This window comes from Marmota marmota, unplaced genomic scaffold (assembly GCF_001458135.2).
Source record: "Marmota marmota marmota unplaced genomic scaffold, marMar, whole genome shotgun sequence".
Taxonomy (NCBI): domain Eukaryota; kingdom Metazoa; phylum Chordata; class Mammalia; order Rodentia; family Sciuridae; genus Marmota; species Marmota marmota.
Window position 1 is genome coordinate 8630495 of NW_026000130.1, and position 19436 is coordinate 8649930.

The 19436-nt window shown below is 43.5% G+C and overlaps 1 protein-coding gene across 11 annotated transcripts in view; it reads right to left on the reverse strand.

The window, feature by feature from the left end:
- Med15 (mediator complex subunit 15) overlaps positions 1–19436 on the reverse strand; it is a 90672-nt gene that overhangs the window by 14311 nt on the left and 56925 nt on the right. For 8 of the 11 annotated variants that reach the window (XM_048785105.1, XM_048785107.1, XM_015500379.2 and 5 more), the window contains 4 exons: positions 18928–19140; positions 8453–8688; positions 6751–7083; positions 5142–5273 (listed from right to left, as the gene is read on the reverse strand). In XM_048785105.1, the coding sequence (XP_048641062.1) occupies positions 5142–5273; positions 6751–7083; positions 8453–8688; positions 18928–19140 (914 nt within the window). The remainder of the gene's footprint in view (positions 1–5141; positions 5274–6750; positions 7084–8452; positions 8689–18927; positions 19141–19436) is intronic. The other 3 variants (XM_048785108.1, XM_048785102.1, XM_015500381.2) reach the window with 2 other exon arrangements.

Below are 19436 nucleotides of genomic sequence, written 5' to 3' on the forward strand. Positions count from 1 at the left end.
GCTGGGGTTGTGGCTCAATGGCAGAGTGCTCGCCTAGCACATGTGAGGCCCTGGGTTCAATCTCTCGTACCAAAAGAAAAAGAAGGAATGAAAAGCTCAAGTCTACTTTGCTGCTGATTGGTTTTCTTTTAACCAGAAATTCCAGTGAAAACATGCCAGTAATGCTCACTGGATGAGATGAGCCAGTCACTAACCAATAACTCATATCAAGTGATAACATTTCAATTACTTCTCAACACATAGCTGCCCAGAAAGGAATTTCAAGGAATTCCAGGAATCCCTGCTACAGCTCTAGCTGATTCACTATGTGGGGATTGGGGTGTGTGTGTGTGATAGAGTCCTCTGGGGCTGGTCAAGGAAGAGTAGCTGTTAATTCAGCTACATTAATGCACATCCATAACAAATGTCTGTTTTTGATGACAATTTCCTTCTTACCCTTTTTTTTTGTGTGTGTTTATGTGTGTGTGTGTGTGTGTGTGTGTGTGGGGGAGGGGGGTTGGGCGGGGATACTGGGATTAAACCCAGAAGCATTCTGCCATCGAGCTACATCCCCAGCTCTTTTTATTTATTTATTTATTTTCAACACAATGCCTTTATTTTTAAGTGGTGCTGAGGATCGAATCCATGTCCCGCCCGCGCTAGGAGAGGGCTCTACCGCTGAGCCACAATCCCAGCCCCTCTTTTTATTTTTTATTTCAAGACAGGGTCTAAGTTGCCCACACTGGCCTTGAACTTGAGATCTTCCCACCTTAGCCTCACAAATCACTGGATTACAGGCATATACCACTGTGCCATGGTGATGACAATTCTTTGTAACCTGTAAATTATACTATTTTGTTTCGTTTTTAAATTTTGAGACAGGGTCTTGCTAAGTTGCCAGGGCTAACCTCATGCTTAAGATTCTCCTGCTTCAGCCTCCCAAGTCAATAAGGTAGCTAAATTTCATGTACTAAAATGGAAGGTTAAAAGATAAAAGCTTAGCCCGGGGGCTGGGGTGGTGGCTCAGTGGGAGAGCACTTGCCTATCATGTGTGAGGCAACACATATAAATAAGGTAAAGATCCATTGAAAACTAAAAAATAAAAATTAAAAAATTAAAAAAAAGCCAGGAATGGTGGTGCATGCCGTAATCCCAGCAATTCGGGAGGCTGAGGCAGGAGGATTATGAGTTCAAAGGCAGCCTCAGCAGATTAACAATAGGCACTTAGCAACAAGGTACTTAGCAACTCAACGAGATGCTGTCTCTAAATAAAAAACATAAAAAAAAGGGCTGGGGATGTGGCTCAGTGGTTAAGTGCCCTGGGTTCAATCCCTAGTACCAATAAAATAAAGGATAAAAGCTTAGGGATTATGTGAAAGTAGAATCACATTCTGTCATCATTTTACAGGAAAGAAAGAGAAGTCTATTGTGTCTAATAAATTCCCCTGAGGGTGACATCATCTCTCCCACCTATAAGAATATCAGATAAGAGAGATCCAAAGAGCCAGGAGAACATAGCACAGGGCCAACCCAATTCTCCTAGAGCATCCATCCCAAGTGGAGAGTCTGACCACCCATCATCATACTCATTAACCTAGAATGGGTGCAGGCTCCACAGGGGGCCTCTCTGCAGCTTCCAGAACAGATTTAAAGGATGAGGCATGGAAAATGGATTCATAAGGTCCCCCATCCTGTTATCACTTTCATGGAACTGGCAGTCTGTTCTATAGCTTGAGGCAGCTCACACATAGAAATTTGAAAAACTTTGTTGGTCACTGTATCCTGATGTCAAATTTGTGAGACTATACCAGGGAGTTCCAGTTTGCATCTTTGAGCTCCTAGTTAGACAACTGGCTGATAAGATTCAAGGGCCCTCAAAGTGACTGACTCACTTTTGAAAAGCTGCAGGAAACCATCTAGAACTCAGCCAATGATCACTTGGTAATAGCAAAAAACTGGAAATTACCTAAAGATCCAATAATAAGACAATACCTAAGGATAGAAAGAGACAGAAGAGTATTGTATAGTCACTCAAAATAATGCTGACTAGTGGTTTCTTTTTTTTTCCTTTTTAACACAATGCCTTTATTTTTATGTGGTGCTAAGAATCGAATCCGGGTCCCGCCTGTACTAGGCAAGCGCTCTACCGAGCGCTCTACCGCTGAGCCACAATCCCAGGCCTGACCAGTGGTTTCTAATTACAGGATGCTATACTTTGGGTCTGGAATGTCCCCCACAGGCCCATGTGTTAGAAGTCTGGTTCCAGGTCTAGGGCATAGCTCTCTGGTGGAGTGTTTGCCTGACATCTGTAAGACTATCCATTCCCAGCACTGCAAAAAAAAAAAAAAAAAAAAAAAAATTTAAAAGGCTTGGTTCCTAGTTTGGCATTATTGGAAGGCAGTGGAAGCTTTAAGATGTAGGGCTAAATATGGGTATGCCCTTCAGGGAGACTGTGGAAAACTGATCTCTTCCTCTCTTTTGCTTCCAGACCACTATCCAGTGGCAGCTTGCTCTACAACATACTCCCTGCCCTAATGTGCTGCCTCACCAAAGGTTCAAAAGTAATTGGGCCAAGCCAACATGGGCTAAAACCTCCAAAACTCTGAGTCAAATAAACCCTTTTTAACATTATCTCAGATATTTTGCTATAGTAAAAGAAAATTGACTAAAATGCAACAGAACATTTCACTTTTATACTAACATGGAAGATAATGGACATAAAACCCCAGACTTGGACAATGTGAAAGAACCAGAAAGGGGACACCAAACTGTTTCTCTCTAGACTGTTTCTTCTACATTTCTCTCTACTTTCTATCTGATATAGTTATCACATATAAAGTTTTAGGGATCAGAATACCGTGGTCTCTCTTTGTCTTCTGTGGTAACGCAGCTTCCAAAGGAAGGCTATGAATCCAAGAATGCCCCCTCAGGAGGGCTTGTCCCACCAAGGCATAATCCCAGGATCCTGCTGTTACCAGAACAACTTAATGAGTTTGACTAACCAGCCTACATGAGAAAATGCAACATGACAAGATTAAGGACTGCAAGAAAATATGTAGAAGGAGAAGGACCAAATCTTTGTATGTTGTATCAGCACTAAAAAAGCAGAATATGGACAGGTACTCTCTGTTCCTGGGCTTTGAGAACCTATGAAGCTCTGCCACCAGCACTTGGCAATTCCACCATACAACAACAAAAGTCACAGGGCATTGTAGGGGAAGCGGCTCACAGTACTGAAAACACTGAAGGCACAATCTCCAGAAAACAAAACCCACTTGGAAATAAACCAAGATAGTGACTACTTTCTAGCCTCCCTAGCTACTAGAGATCCTGAAAGCTTTCCATAGTACCTACGTGAATAGACTGGCCAGGGCCCAACCTCACCTTAGCTCCATCTGCCACTGACTCTCAGTGTGTATTTCAATGGGCTGGGAGAAAATTAATAATCAGGTTGTGTGCTCCAGAGGTGACTGTGCCCATGGCTGGCCATGAGTCCATGCTAGAACAGGGCCTCCACCAAAAGCAGGCGGGTGTGGAATTAGCAGAAGAGCTACACATCCTACACAGAAGCTCAGTGCAGGGTACTGAGCACACACAGTTGGCATTCTGCTTCTGGCAGCTGATGAACGCTAGCAAAGAGACAGAATATACATTCCCTTGAACTAGCAGCCCATCAAAAAGTCAGCACACCAGCTGCATATGTTGCCCGTTCCATGGCTGCTTGTTTTCCAAACATGGGATGCAAAGGTAACTTCTCCCTTTCATACTAGTTAGGCCAGAGGTGCAGAGTTTTCCATGAAGTGGGTTCCAAGGTCAAAAAGCAGCAAGGGCAGTGGCTTCCACTGGCAGGGTAGTTACCATGTGCCACTACTGCTGACTCTGAACACACTCTCAACTCCTTTGTACAGCAGACCAAGACGAAGAATTCCCCAGGAGGCCTGAGAACACACTTAAGACATACAGCAGTGGTAGTGAAGATGACTTTCAACCTCACACAGGCTGGTCAGCCTTTTCTAGCTACAATCGTGAAGTCTATGTTGCATTTCACAAGGCTGCGTTTGAGCAGGCAGGTGATATGGGCACCCTGGGCCCAGGTCACTTAGAGGAAGGTTGTACGTAGCTGTAGCCAAATGTCTCCATTGGTACATGTCTCAGGCAGGGTCCCAGGACTCGAGCAATGCAGTGGGAACCAAGAAGGGCTATTACTTCCTCCCAAGAGTGAAATGATGTCTGACACAAAGGATATACCACATCCTGAAGTGCCTGACACACAAGTTCTGTGCAACTGGCCACCAAGCTCAATAGGTTCACAGGTAAGCACTGCAAGAACACAGCTGACGGTTTCCTGAGGGCAGCAAGATACACTAAGAGTGCCAGCTGTGGGCTAGCATCCAGCAAAAGCCTCACTACATCAACCAATATGTTCTGATTTTTTCCTAAAGCTAAACCCCTCTGAGTCAAGACTAGCATGTGGACCCAGGAAGGATCCAGGATTCAACTAGACGTCTCCTAACATTATCACCAGCATGAAGGTGAGGCACATGTATCAGAGACAAGTCCTAGGGACCCTGGATGTCTAATCCCTAGACACTAGGCAAGGTTAGAAAAAACATCCTATATGCCACCATTCCACTCACTGGTACCTGATATGCAGAGAATGGGATTGTGCCAGTCAGCAACAAGGAATTGGTGCACACTTCTGCCCACGTAGTGAACAAATCCCTGAAGGCAGAGCAAAGACAAGGATGCCCTCTCCTATACTGCTACTGTGGCACACGCCTGGTGCATGGATTCTAGAGCCAGGTGCCCAATACTGTTTCCATCCTCTTCCTAGTTTTTAGAGATCTAGCAGTCAGTTCTATACAGGAAGCTCAAATGGAAGATGAAATGTGGATGAAACTGTGGTGCTTTCCTCTCTAATGTACCTTCTCAGTCTGGTAGAAAGACAAGAAGATGAAGGATGTTTATTCTAGGCAGTTGGTTGGGTCCCAGTAATGACCAAGCAGAGGTGGCTACCCTGAGGATCTTGAAGTTATCTCATAGAGGGGAAAGGAGAGAGGATTCCTCATGCTTTACCAACTAGGCGAATAAGCCAACCAGGACCCTTGTACAGCTTTGTGTGCTAGTGATTAAAGAAGCTCCTAACTCCCAAAGTCCCTCACCTGGACTCCAGGAGCCACCATCTGGGTAGTCTGAGCTGTCTGCACAGCTGCCTGCTGCTGTACCTGGGGCTGCACTTGGGCCTGCACTTGCGGCTGCACCTGCGGTTGCTGGACCACCATCGGAGCTCGCACCTTGAGGAAGGAAGGGAGAATGTATTTTGGAGCAACTTTGGGCATAGAGCAGAGTACCACTATCTCTGTGGTAGCTTTTGAGAACTGAACCTTTCAGAATTAAGGATGGAACTTTCTTGACTTCATGGGCTACGATGTCACCTTACTAGCCATCTCTGATCCTATAAGGTCATCAGAAAAATCCCATACCAGCCAAGTTCTGAGTTGGTGGAGCTGAGCCCCATATCTCCCAGGCGAACAGCAGTGCAGCCTTCCCACTGGGACCCTCCATACACCTGTTAAGGCATGACTGCAAGCAAAGCCATGTCTGGAGTTGAGCAGTGTCCAGCCTGCTTATTCTCTGGCCAAACATGCTGATGGTCCATGAGATCCCTAAATAGAACCCATACTCCTTGAAGGAAACCAGGTCTGGCCAGCCAGCATCAGGCTCAGCTAGAAAAACAAGCATGGGCAACAGGCAGAGAGGAAAAGCAGGCAACTGAGGGACCGCTGTGTAGAGAAACCTCCACAGGGATGAGGTAGGCCTTGGTCAGACCCAGACAGGTAGCACCTCCCTAGATGTCTCCAAGCCGCAAGACCCAATCCCAACAGGGGACACACCCCACCACACAAAGGTTCAGGTCCCAGTAGGGGTGCCAGGATTGGGGGGTGTCCCTCATGTGACAGGTGAGTGACTGTTCCTCAAAACCCTCCCAGTCTGCCTCTGTGGGACCTCCTCTTCACCCTGATACTCAGTTCAGGTGAGGCCCCTGGCCCCATGCCACTTAATGAATCACAAAGAGAAAAGGCCACAAACACCAAGGGAGCCGAGAAGATGTCCAAAATATGGTCCCCATCATGGCCACCTCTGTCTTGATAGTGATAATCTGTCCTCTGTGTCATGGACTGTATTTACATTGTATAGAGATGTACAAAGAGACTGAAAATAATTATATTTCATGAATATTCTTCTCAAAAATATGGTAATGACAAGGCTAAAAGATCTTGGCTCAGGGCTGGGAGTGTGGACCAATGGCAGAACATGTGCTTGGCATGCCCTATTTTCCAATCCCAGTATACATGTGAGTGCATGCATACATACATGCATACAAATCTTAGCTCAGAACATAACTTCAAGCAGTTATTAAAACACATGGACACCTGATGGATCCTGTGGGACATTCTCCCACATGGTGAGGTTACTTGTCAACCTAATCATCCACTACCTTGAAGTTCCCAGTCACCACTGAAATTGTCTTAGAAGATGGGACACCCCCATGGAGCATGTAAAAGTAGCTCTCAGTATACACATTCCTTCAATTTATACTAGAGTCAAATGTGAGTGCCAGCATGAGGAAGAGCTACCCAAGTCCTAGCATGTAAAGGACATATTATCTATAGCTAAGGAACTTGACACCACTGCTGACAGAGCCACTAGCCATATATGACACCATAAGGGGTGCATGTGCTCTACCATGGGCTTGGCTTGGATACTTACAAATTTCAGCTGCTGTTGAGGGTACAACATCTGTCCAGGGAGGGCTTGAGCCTGAGACACCAAAGGCTGGTTCTGTGACTGTGGTGTGAGTTGTGATGGTTGATTCTGTGCAACTGAGGGCTGCTGAGCCTGTGGCGGTGGCTGGTGGTGCTGTGCGTGATGCATCTGTGGCAGCTGCTGAGGCAGGGCCTGGGAGGGGGGAGGCTGTGGCTGCTGCATTGGTGGCTGCTGTATTGGTGGCTGGGCCTGCAAAGCCTGCTGCTGTTGCTGCTGCTGTTGCTGTTGTAATTGCAGCTGTGCCATCCTCTGCAGCTGCTGCTGCTGCTGCTGTATCTAGAGACAGAACAAGCAGCACTTGGTTACTATCCATTAGCTTCTGTAGGGCCAGTTCTTCCCTGTGCCACCTTTGGCCCCAGGAAGCCCAGGGGGGGCATGAACACAGCATTTTTAAGGTGGCCTTTCCAGTTGACCTCTTACTTGGGGAGGGGAACATGTTCCATAAAAGGGCTCTGGGCACCCAAGGTCAAATGCCAGCAGTCTTTCAGATACTTACAATACGACAAGTGTGTGCCTGTGCCATGGTCAGACCCAGACAGGTAGCACCTCCCTAGATGTGGACACTGGAAGAAGGTCCACCCTGGGATGGCCCAAGGGAAATAACTAGGTTTAAGAAAGGGTAATAAAGAATAGATGTAGTCCCACAGGTGGCCTAAAAGATTGGGCAACTGATATCTGCAGCCTCTCCAATGATGCTGTTTTGTCCCTATAGTGATCAGCAATACACAAGCCTCATGAGGATAGTCAATATCTGCTTTTCAGGATGGGGCAGACTAATGGGGCAGAAGAGTCACTGTCAGCTCTGAGAGAAGAGTCTTCTAGATCGAGAGTAGGCAGCAGGTTTAGAGGCACCCCTAGAGCTTCTCTCCCTTAGCCAACACCTGCCATGAGGACAGATGCTGAAACATCTAAATTTTAACAACTGCAAACCATGGGAGAACAAAACAGCTTCTGATCAACAGGGTGTTTAATATGAAATTTCCACTGCCCTATAGAACACCATCTCTAGGAGGAACAGATATTATGCTCAGACACCAAGACACAGACAAAAGAGGAAGTGCCTATGTCCTCAAAAGAAAGTGTCCAGGCCAAGCACATTGGCACATATCTGTAATACCAGCAACTTGGGAGGCTGAAGCAGGAGGATCCCAAGTTTGAGGTCAACCTGAGCAATTTAGTGAGACCCTGTCTCAAAACAAAAATAAAAAAAGGGCTGGGCATGTAACTCAATGGTAGAGTGCCCTGGGTTACATTCCTAGTACCACAAAAAAAAAAAAAAAAAGAAAGGAAGGAAAAAGAAATGTGTCCACAGCATGATTCAAACATCCCCCAAGTCTCCCTTCTCACTCCAATTAAATCTTTTGCAACGCTCTTACAGTTCCCACAGCACATAGTAGGCCTGCAGCAAGATACCTGGAACCTGAGAGGCCTCTTCCTGTAATCACAGTACTTTCCTACTAAGCCAGAGATTATTTCTCTTGCCTAATCAACACATTTCTGGTCCATGAAGCAGAGCAGGTAGCAAGGTTATCAAGAGGACCTTTGCTGTCTCTGGGTTCCTGCACCTAGCACTGTGGCTGACACCTGTCCCAGGCTCAAGGACTGAAAAAAGGAATTACAATGTGAGAATAGGGGAACACTGTACCTGTTGCTGGTTTTGATGGTGCAACTTAATCAGGTGCTGCTGCTGTTGCTGCTGCTGCTGGAGCTGTTGCTGCTGCTGTACCACTGCCTGGAACTGTTGCTGCATGGCACTCTGCTGCGCTTGGAATTGCTGTTGCTGTTGCTGCTGCTGTAGCGCAGCCTGCTGCTGTTGGAATTGCTGTTGTTGCTGCTGTTGCTGCTGCTGCTGCAGTGCCACCTGCTGGAGCTGGAGCTGAGCTGAAGAGGAGACCCAGATTTAGGCCCAAGTCAACCCAATGGCTGCCCCAGGCTGCACGGTAAGGGAAGCAGTAGCAAGCCAAGGCTCCACTGACACAGCTGCTCTGCACACAGGAAGGGAATTTGGGTAGAGCTTCCTGCCCAGGCTGCTGCTGGAACCTGAACACTCCTGATCAGACAGGAAGTGGAATTTGTGTCAATTTACTATCATGAATTACTCTATAACAATCAAAGAGAAAAGGGCCAATGCCCAGTGACATAGGCCTGTAATCCCAGCTATATAGGAGGCTAAGGCAGAAGGATCAAGTTCAAGGCCAGTTGGGGATACACAACAAGACCCTGTCTCAAAAAACAAAAGGGCTGGGGTTGTAGTAGCTCAGTGGTAGAACACTCACCTAGCATGTGTGAGGCACTGGGTTGGTCCTCAGCACCACATAAAAAAGAATAAAATAGGGCTGGGATTGTGGCTCAGTGGCAGAGTGTTAGGATTGCACGTGTTAGGCACCGGATTCAATCTTCAGCACCACATAATACATAAATAAATAAAATAGAGGTATTGTGCCCATCTACAACTAAAAAATATATATTAAAATATATATATATATTAAAAAAAGGGACTGGGAAGCTGGGCATGGCGGTGCACGCCTGTAATCCTAGTGGCTTGGGAGGCTGAGGCAGGAGGATTGTGAGTTCAAAGGGTTTAGTGAGGCGCTAAGCAACTCAGTGAGACCTTGTCTCTAAATAAAATACAAAATAGGGCTGGGAATGGGTTGAGTGTCCCTGAGTTCAATTCCTGGTAACAAAAACCAAGAAGTTGGGGGGCTGCAGATGTAGCTCAGTGGTAGAATGGATTCAATTCCTAGTACCATGGAAGAGGAAACAAGAGCCAACTAAGTCTAAGGATCAAACCCACTACTTCATACGTGCAAGGCAAGTGCTCTACTACTGAGGCACAACCCCAGATCCAACTAAGTCTTTTGGATGGACAAAAGGCAGTCTCTGGTCATCAGCATTAGCAAATGCTAATCTTCTATCTTTGTGGATTTGCCTATTGTGGACATTTCAAATGAATGGCATCAAACAAGCTGGGTGCAGTACCGCACAACTGTAATCCCATCAAGTTGGGCTGAAGCAGAAGAATCACAAGTTCAAAGCCAGCCTCAGCAACTTGGTGAGGCTCTGAGCAACTTAGTGAGACTCTGTTTCCCCCCACCCCCCCCAAAAAATGGTGTGTGTGTGGGGCGGTTTGGAGATGTGGCTCAGTGATTAAGTTCAATTCCTGGTACCAAAGGAAAAAAAAAAGGACCAAAAAAAGTTGTAGATTATTATCAGCTTTACTGATATTTTATTGCCAAATAACATTCCATTATAAGGATTTACCATATTTTGTTCAACAGTCATCAGCTAATGAACATATGGCTTGTTTCCATTTTGGGGCTACTGTTAACAATACTGATATAACAGTCACAAGATTTTCCACAGCAAGGTTTCTTTTGAGGTGATGAAAATGTTCTAAAATTGATTGTGGTGATGTCTGTGTAACTGTGACTGTAACAAAAAACCACTGACTGGTGCGTTTTTTAAAAAAATATTTTAAAGTTGTTGATGGACTTTATTTATTTGTATGTGGTGCTGAGAATTGAACCCACTGTCTCATGCATGCCAGGCAAGCATGCTACCACTGAGCCACAACTCCAGCCCCAACTGGTGCATTTTTAATGGACGAATTATAAGAATCGATCAAGCTGTTAAAAAAAAAAAGTGAAGGAATGAACTGAGAGATCTTTTGTGTGCTTGGACCAGTTTCCCCAATGGTAACATTTTGTAAAATTGTAACATCACAATCAGAATGTGTGCTAAAGGGGCTGGGAATGTGGCTCAAGCGGTAGGGCGCTCACCTGGCATGCATGCGGCCTGGGTTCGATCCTTAGCACCACATACAAAGATATTGTGTCTGCCGAAAACTAAAAACTAAATCCTCAAGATCCAACAATTACTAAGGCGCCCTCTTTTTCCAAAATTTTGTCACTTCAAAATTATATAAAATAGTTTTAAAATGTTACATACTAAGAAAATGACACAGTATGAACTCTTTTGGGTTGGCCTTTTTTTTTTTTCTTCCACATAATTCTCTGAAGATCTCCACTGTCTAGTGATACCAATAGCTCCTCCTGCCAAGTATTATTCCATGGTATATTGACTACTCAGGGCATCTGAGATGACTGCAGATTCAGTATATTACAAATAAAACTATAAGCCAGGTGCAGTGGTACACAATCTGTAATACCATAACTTGAAAGTCTGAGACAGTGGGATTGCAAGTTTGAGGCCAGCTTAAGCATCTCAGCAAGACCTATCTCAAAATAAAGAGGGGCTGGTGAATGGAGCTCAGTGTTGGAGTATCCCTGGGTTCAATTCCTAGTGCTACAAAACAAACTATAAGCACTTGTGCTGAGTCTTTCTGTTTTTGTTTTTATGGGTACCGGGGATTGAACTCAGGGGCACTTGACCACTGAACCACATCCCCAGCCTATTTCATATTTTATTTAGAGTCTCACTGAGTTGCTTAGTGCCTGGCTTCTGCTGAGGCTGGCTTTGAACTTGCGATCCTTCTGCCTCAGTTCCTGAGCTGCTGGGAATGCAGGTATGAGCCACCACTTCCTGCTTCTGCATGAGTTTTTATGGGAAGCTTCAATTTCTATGCAATAAATGCCCAGGAATGTTATGGCTGAAGTACATGTTTCCTTTTTAAAGAAGCTGTACTGAATTTTACCATCTGCAATATATGAGTGTTTCAGTTTCACCATCATCAGCACTTGATATTGTCATATGATTTATTTTAGCCATTCCTGGTAGGTGTAACAAGTATTATATTTACGTTTTAGATACAGACTTGTAACTCTGTTTAGAATTCAGAAAACATGAGAATGATAATAGTCCTTTAAATTTTTGAGGCTTGCTTTATGGTTAATTTTTGTAAACATATTTGCTCCATGCTGTGCTTAGCTTAAGTTGCTCATTACATTGCTCGCTGCTTCTCTGAACATTTCAATTTTTGTCTGCTTAACTAACAATAACAAAAGAAGTAACTGAGGTACTTGTCCAATAAATCTGTTCATTTTTGTATCTTTCTGTAACACTGTGTTTCCTGAAGGATAACACAGTTGTACTATTTCCTTACAGTTCTACTCAATTTCAGGTTTTTCGTCTTTTAGCAGGAAAAACTTAGATCATTCACATTTATTATGATTACTTACATTTTTAAAAAATATTTTTTTAAGTTGTTGACAGACCTTTATTTTATTCATTTACATGCGGTGCTGAAAATCGAGCCCAGTGCCTCATACATGCCAGGCAAATGAGCTACCGCAGAGCCACAACCCCAGCCCTGATATACTCACATTTTTAAACACATTTCTATTTGTCTCTTCTCATCTTTTCCTTTTCAGGAACTGAACCCAAGGGTGCTTAACCAATGAGCCACATCCCTAATCACCAAAACCCCCTTTTTTGAGACAGGGTCTGGCTAAGTCCCTTAGGGCCTTGCTAGGTTTTCAGGTTGGCTTTGAATTTACAATCCTCTTGCTTCAGCCTCCTGAGTCGCTGGGGTTACAGGAGTGCACCACTGCAATGGCTTTTTTATTTTAGATTGTATTTTCTTTGAATGACTGGCTTGGACTTTGTGTGCTGTTTAGATTGTTTGTCACTTTTTTCATTATTCCATTTTTTTTCTATTGTTTAAAAATTTACAAATTATTTCTTTTCTTTTAGCAATTATTTTTCAATTTTATAATGTATATATAATTTAAAAGTATAGAGTTTTCGGGGTGTGGTGGTACAGTACATTCCTGTAGTCATCCGAGCAATTCAAGAGACTGAGGCAGGAGGATAACAAATTTGGGGCCAGGAGGATTACAAGTTTGGGAGGCTGAGACAAGAGAATCTCAAGTTGAGGCTAGCCTCAGCAATTTAGTGGAGCCCTAAGCAACTTAGATTCTGTCTCAAAATTAAAAATAAGAAGGGCTGGGATCAGTAGCTCAGTGATACAGTGCCCCGGGCTAAATCCCCAGCAACTAAGCCAGGCTTTAAGCAACTTAGCTAGACGGGGTCTCCAAAAGTGGGGTGGTGGTGGAGTGAGGATGTGGCTAAGTGCCCTGGTACCATAAAAAAAAGAAAGAAAAAGAAAGAAAAAGAAAGAGAGGAAGGAAGGAAGGAAGGAAGGAAGGAAGGAAGGAAGGAAGGAGAGCTTACCAATACTTTAACCTCTTTCCCCAATTTACTATTTTTTATATCTTGGGGTACTAGAGATTGAACCCAGGGGCATGTAACCACCGAGCCACACATCCACCCATTTTTAAATTAGGCTTGGAGTGCAGCAAGGCTGTGTAGAAATTAGCTTTGCGCATTATTGACATTTTGGCCCAGATAATTAAATTTTATTTTGTGGGGTACCATTCTATGTAAGACGCTTTAGCAGTATCTCTGGTCTCTACCCACTATGTGCCAGTGGCACCCCTACAGTTGTGACATCCAAAATGATCTCCAGGCATTGTCAGATGTCTCTGTGGTACACAATTGCCCCAGCTGAGAATCAGTGGCTTAGATTTACACACATTTACTACCCCTCATGTTTAATATCTCTTTTCCCACGGTACCCTTATATCTCAAAAAGATGGTTTGAGGGGGAAGAGGAAATGATGAGCAAATAAAAGACTATGCCTTTTAAAAAGCCTTTTGGTGAAGGTCCTAGATGTTGTTAATCTAAAAATATCTTGTCTCCCCTCGCCTTTTATGAGATTTGCGGGCATACAATGGTTGACAGCTCTGTTCCCAATGCCTTAACATTTTACCACCTTTTATACTACTGCTGGAGTTCACTTTAACCAGAACTAGCTGTTTCTAAGATACTCTCCTGGCTTTGATGTTTGCATTTTTGCAACAACAGGTTAAGACACAGGTGACCTAGTTAGTTCACTTGGGTCAGCTGGCTTTTTGTTACCTCTTCATGAACTATTTTCTTCTGTTCTCTCCATTTTGTGCTCTAGGGCTTCGATTAGAATCTGGTTATATTTTTGCTCTTTTTCAATTTTTTTTTTTTTATTTTTTAGTTGCAGTTGGACGCAATACCTTCACTTTATTTATTTCTTCATGTGGTGCTGAGGAATGAACTCAGGTCCTGGAACGTGCTAGGTGGGTGCTCTGCCACTGAGCCACAACCTCAGCCTAGATATTTCTGCTCTTATCTTCCACATTTTTTAAAATATATTTTTATTTGAACACAATATCTTTATTTTATTTATTTTATGTGGTGCCGGGGATCGAACACAGTGCCTCATGCATGCTAGGCAAGCACTCAATCACTGAGCCACATCCTCAGCCCCTATCTTCCACATTTCTTGCCCTTGCTTTGGTATTTTCCTCATCCTCTTCTCTGTGCTTCATTCTAGGTAATTTCTTCAGATCTAGCTTCTAGTTTACAAATTCTTTCTTCAGTTCCATTGAATCTGCTGTTCACTTATCCATACATTCTTCTTTCAATGTTGTATTTCTCATTTCTACAAGTTCCACTGGGTTCTTTTCAGATCTCCTTTGTCACTCCTGATAGGGCATTTTCAATTGCCATCCTATCTTTTATTTCTTTTCTTTTCCTCAGTACTGGGGATTTAGCCCAGGGCAGTGTACCACTGAGCTACATCCCCAGCCCTTCTTTTTTTTTTTTTTTTACTATTGAGCATAAATGCATCAAAGGTCCCATTCAAAACCAGAGTCCATTAGTAAACTTGAAGAACTCCAAATAAATGATTGGTACACAAAGTTTGGGGTGCTTTTTTTTTTTTTTTAACACAGCAATAGCTAACTGATGGCCTTTGTAGTGCTATTAGGGATTTTTTTTTTTTAGTGTTTTTTTTTTTTAATTTGTTTTAATTAGTTACACATGACAGTACAATGATCTTGACATATCCTACATTTGAATCAGATGGGATACAATTTCTCATTTTTCTGAATGTACAGGTTGCAGAATCACATTGGTCATGCAGTCATGTATATACCCACAGCAATAATAATGTCTATTTTATTCTGCTGTCCCCAGCCCTTATTTTAAATTTTGAGACAGAATCTAAGTTGCTTAGGGCTCTACTAAATTGCTGAGGCTGGCCTCAACTTGAGATTCTTTTGTCTCAGCCTCCCAAATTGATGGAATTATAGACTTTCACTACCATGTCCACATTATTTCTTTATTCATGTGGAGTGGACAGTACATATGTAATGATTTTCTGGTGTGGATTCTGAGAGCTTATACATCTGTTTACTATCTTTGTTCTCCCTTATGGTGTCTCTGCTTCCTCTCCTACCTGGTCATTTTTGATTATGTGCTCACTACATTACCTTAATCTGTGCAATTCTCACAGGCTTAAACTGGAGGTGTTTTCCTGCAATCTAAGATGATTCTGGGGCAGCTGGGGGGTACCACAGGCCCCAGAACAAATCCTAGCTGGAGAGAGGAATTCTAGACTTGCTTTCCCCATCTAGCAGTGAGCGACATTTAGCCTTCCAAAGTATAGCCTAATCAGGATCTAGGTATTCAGGAGAAGGGGTCTTCAATACCCAGTCTGTCACACAGCCAGAAGTAGAAGTTATTTTTGCTTTGTTATTTGAAGTGCTGGGAAATGAACCCAGGGGGCTCTACCACTGAGCCACATCCCCAGCCCTTTTTTATATTTTATTTAGAGAGAGTGTCTCACTGAGTTGCTTAGAGCCTCGCTGGCTTTGAACTCATAATTTTCCTGCCTCAGCCTCCTGAGCTGCTGGGATTACAGGCATGTGCCACTATGCCCAGCTAGAAATTATTATTATTTTTTAAATTTTTTTAGTTTTAAGTGGACATACAATCTCTCTCTCTCTCTTTTTAAAGTCACTTTCACATGGTACAAAATTTGCTACAGAGCAAAAACACAGAGTGGGGGGAAAAAGTCCTTCTTTCAACCCTATACTGCAGCCTCTACCCATATGCACAGTTAGCAGTCTCAGCATTTTCTTGCTAACCTTGGTCACCTGGAGACAATGACAGTGTCCCCTGTCCTACCTTTTGGGAGTCCCTGAAAAATCCACACTTTGACTTCTTGGGGATACTGGGTAAAGACAGTAATCATGCAGTGATGTATGCAGAAGCCATCAGGAAGGGATATCAAATGTCCGTTGGGCAACACTCCTATTTCAGGTAGGCCAAGGAGGTAAGAAGTCTAGAGCAGGGAGGGACAGGAACAGTAACAGGACGGCAGAAGAAAACACATCAACTTTCAATTAGTGCCACCCAGTAGACCAGGCCCTGTGAAAGCTGAAAACAGGATGTGGGCCAAGGTTAGAATAGGGAGGGTGTGGGCAGGATACTAGAGCTTCACCACTGAATTTCTGACAAATAACTGGTTCAAGACAAAGACTAGGATTATAAGGCAAACCATGTAAGTACTCCAAACTCATATATTTAAAAACCATTTCCTATTATAAAACAGAAATCTAAAAAGGAATCCAACCAGTACACAGATCATACTGTAAAAGGTGCTGGAACTTCTGTATATCCTTGCCTAAACCCACCCCATGTGTATATGAGGTGCATGAAATCAGGAGATTGTGCTGAAGAGCTGAGATTGCCTAAGGATGAGATTGGAATGTACCAAGAGTTAGATGGCAAGAAATCAGTAAGAAGGAGAGAATAAAGATAAGAGAGGGAGTGACAAGGAAGGTAGGACGGAGGATGCTTGCAGCATCTGAGAAGGAAACCTGACACAGGTAGAGGCATGTGAGTGATCAGAAGTTTCCATTCCAGTTCTTGGCTATAGCTGCCTCGCTGGCAAAGCAGGGAGAGCTGCTCTGCACTCCTCAAAGGGTTACTGTGAGAGATACATGGCAAAAATATACCCAAACACTAAAACCTATATACAGATGTCCACAGCATATTTACTTATAATAGCTCAAAACTGGAACTACCCAGATGTCCTTTAAAGTTTAGATGATAATTATGAAACATCCATTCCATGGCACTCTACACAGCAACTAAAGGAATGAACTATAGGTACAGCTTGGATTTTAAGGGCATCATGAGGAATACAGGAGCTAATCTCAAAAAGTCATGTATCATGTAAGTCTGTTTCTACAACTGAAAAGTGATAGTGTAGAGAGGAAAGGAAGATAGGTAGTTGTCACGGATTAGAGGGAAGGTGCAATTTTTTTTCTTTTTCTTAGTAATATAGCGAACTGAACCTGGGGCCTTGAAAATACAAGGCAAACTTCATCAATGAGTTACATCCCTAGTCCTCTTTGAAACAGGGTTTTGCTAGGTTGCCCAGGCTAGCCTGGAACATCTGATTCTCCTGCTTCAGCCTTCTGAGCACTCGGATTATAGGTGTGAGCTATCATGCCCTGTGTGAGAGGATATAATTTCTCAGATATGATATAGGAGTTTGTTTGTTGGTGATGATGGAATAGTTCTGTATACTGTGTACAGTGATGGCTGCTTGATTACATATGTGAAGAAATCTCACAGAGCTATATATACTCTTATATGCACATCCAGGAATGCATATAAAAACTGGTGAAGTCTAGCGGCACAATTCACAATAGCTAGAATGTGGAACCAATCTAGATGCCCTTCAATAGATGAATGGATCAAAAAAATGTGGCATTTATACACAATGGAATATTACTCAGCACTAAAAAATAACAAGACCATGGCATTTGCAGGCAAATGGATGGCATTAGAGTATTATGCTAAGTGAAGTTAGCCAATCCCTAAAAAACAAATGCCGAATGTCTTCTCTGATATAAGGGGGATGACTCAAAATGGGATAGGGGGGAAGAGCATGAGAAGAAGACTACCACTAAATAGGGAAGAAAGGTGGGAGGGAAAAAGAGGGAGAAGGGGAGTTGCACGGAAGATGGAAGGAGAACCTCATTGTTATACAGAATACATATATGATGTTGTAATGAGAAAAAGAAAAAAAAAAGTGTGTCACATTAGATTGGATAGAGAGAAAAGATGGGAGAGGAGGGGAGGAGAAGGGAGGATAGGAAGGGCAGCAGAATAGAATAGACAATGATTGATGTATGTACATTCCATGTATGTATTATATGTCAAAATACATTCTGCTGTCATGTATGACTAAAAAAATAAAAATAAAAAAAAGAATTGTAATGCATTCTGCTGTTATATATAAATAAAAAAATAATAAAATTTTAAAAATGAACTGGAAAACAAACAAACAAAAAAACCTGGTAAAGTCTGAATGAAAATCTCGACTTGTACTATTTCTAGCCCTGTGCTATTTCTCACTTTGGATAATATACTAATTAAGATATTATCACTGGGCTGGGGTAGAGTGCTTGTCTGGCATGTGTGAGGCACTGGGTTCGATTCTCAGCACCACATATAAACAAATAAATAAAGATCCAAAAATAACTAATAAAAATTTTAAAAACATTATCAATGGAGACACTGAGTGAAGGACACATGAGAACTCTCTGTGCTAGTCTATAATTTCCTGTGACTGATAAACTATTTCAAAAATAAAAAGTTACATAAAGGGCGGGGGGGAGTACTAAAGCACTTTCCAGTGGACACAGTGCATTATAAGTACTGAATCAAAGTCTACGGGAATCAGAAGGACACCAAAAAGGATCCTGGAAAGCAGAAGGAAAAGGTGCTTTGTCCTCTGATTCCCCACCCCAAAGCAGCTGCATACAAGAACCAGGGGCATATCCCACAGAGTGATGCAAAGAGGACAAAGCACCCTCTTCAAGGAAGGGGAGCCCAGTGAAGATGTGGCTGTGAGCCACCAGCCAGGACTGACTGAGGTACAAGAGCAGCACTAGAAAAGACAGCCCTTGTCACACCGGGAATGGTGGGGTGCTGACATGGCACTGCTTCATAGCTGAGAACCCCCTGAAACATACGTTTCTATTTCAATGACAAAACAACTCTTTGGATGTTGTCCCAGGCCCTCCCCAACCTCCTACAAGTATCCTTCCTCCTGTCCAGGGTTAGGAGAAGGACCTAATATCACTTAACCCTTCTGGTAGCTCAAAAAGGGCTTGGAGCTTTTCTCTCCATACCCAATATAGACAAAAGGACCAAGTTGTTTGTGACTTCTCTATCCTTTTCTTAATATCATCACAAGCAAAGGAGTAAAATGCAGTGTTATCTGCAAAGAAAGTTGCAAATTCTCTAGGAAGTATGGTACTCACTCTGAGGAGGTGCTGTAGACACCACAGCCATTCCATGAGGGGCCATCCCTGAGGTCCCAGGTGGCGGCTGCCCCGAGAGTGCCATTGACTGCCCCATGGCACCAAGGCTACTCATCCCACCCAGGGACTGTCCTGGGCCCCGAGGAGGCATGCTGATTCCGGCTGCTCCTGTACCAGGTCCTCCAGTCAGGCTCTGCAGGGCATTCATAGGGTCTATGGGAACACAAGGCAGCAGCAACTCAGGAAAGTGCCCCTGAATTGGGCAGGCTCAAGAGGCACAGACCTCCTCCCATCTATATATATGCTTTAGCCCCACAAAGCCTCAAATGGTGAAAGCCAAGGTCCCGGAGCCTCCCAAATGCCAAGAACTCTGGGTGTATCAGTCACTACTGCTGGAATGAGAGCCCCTTGAAAGCAGGAAGCATGCCCCTCACTCCTATGCCAGGGTCCCAGGGTCTACTCTGGGGGCTGGGATTGTGGCTCAGTGGTAGAGCGCTTGCCTAGTATGG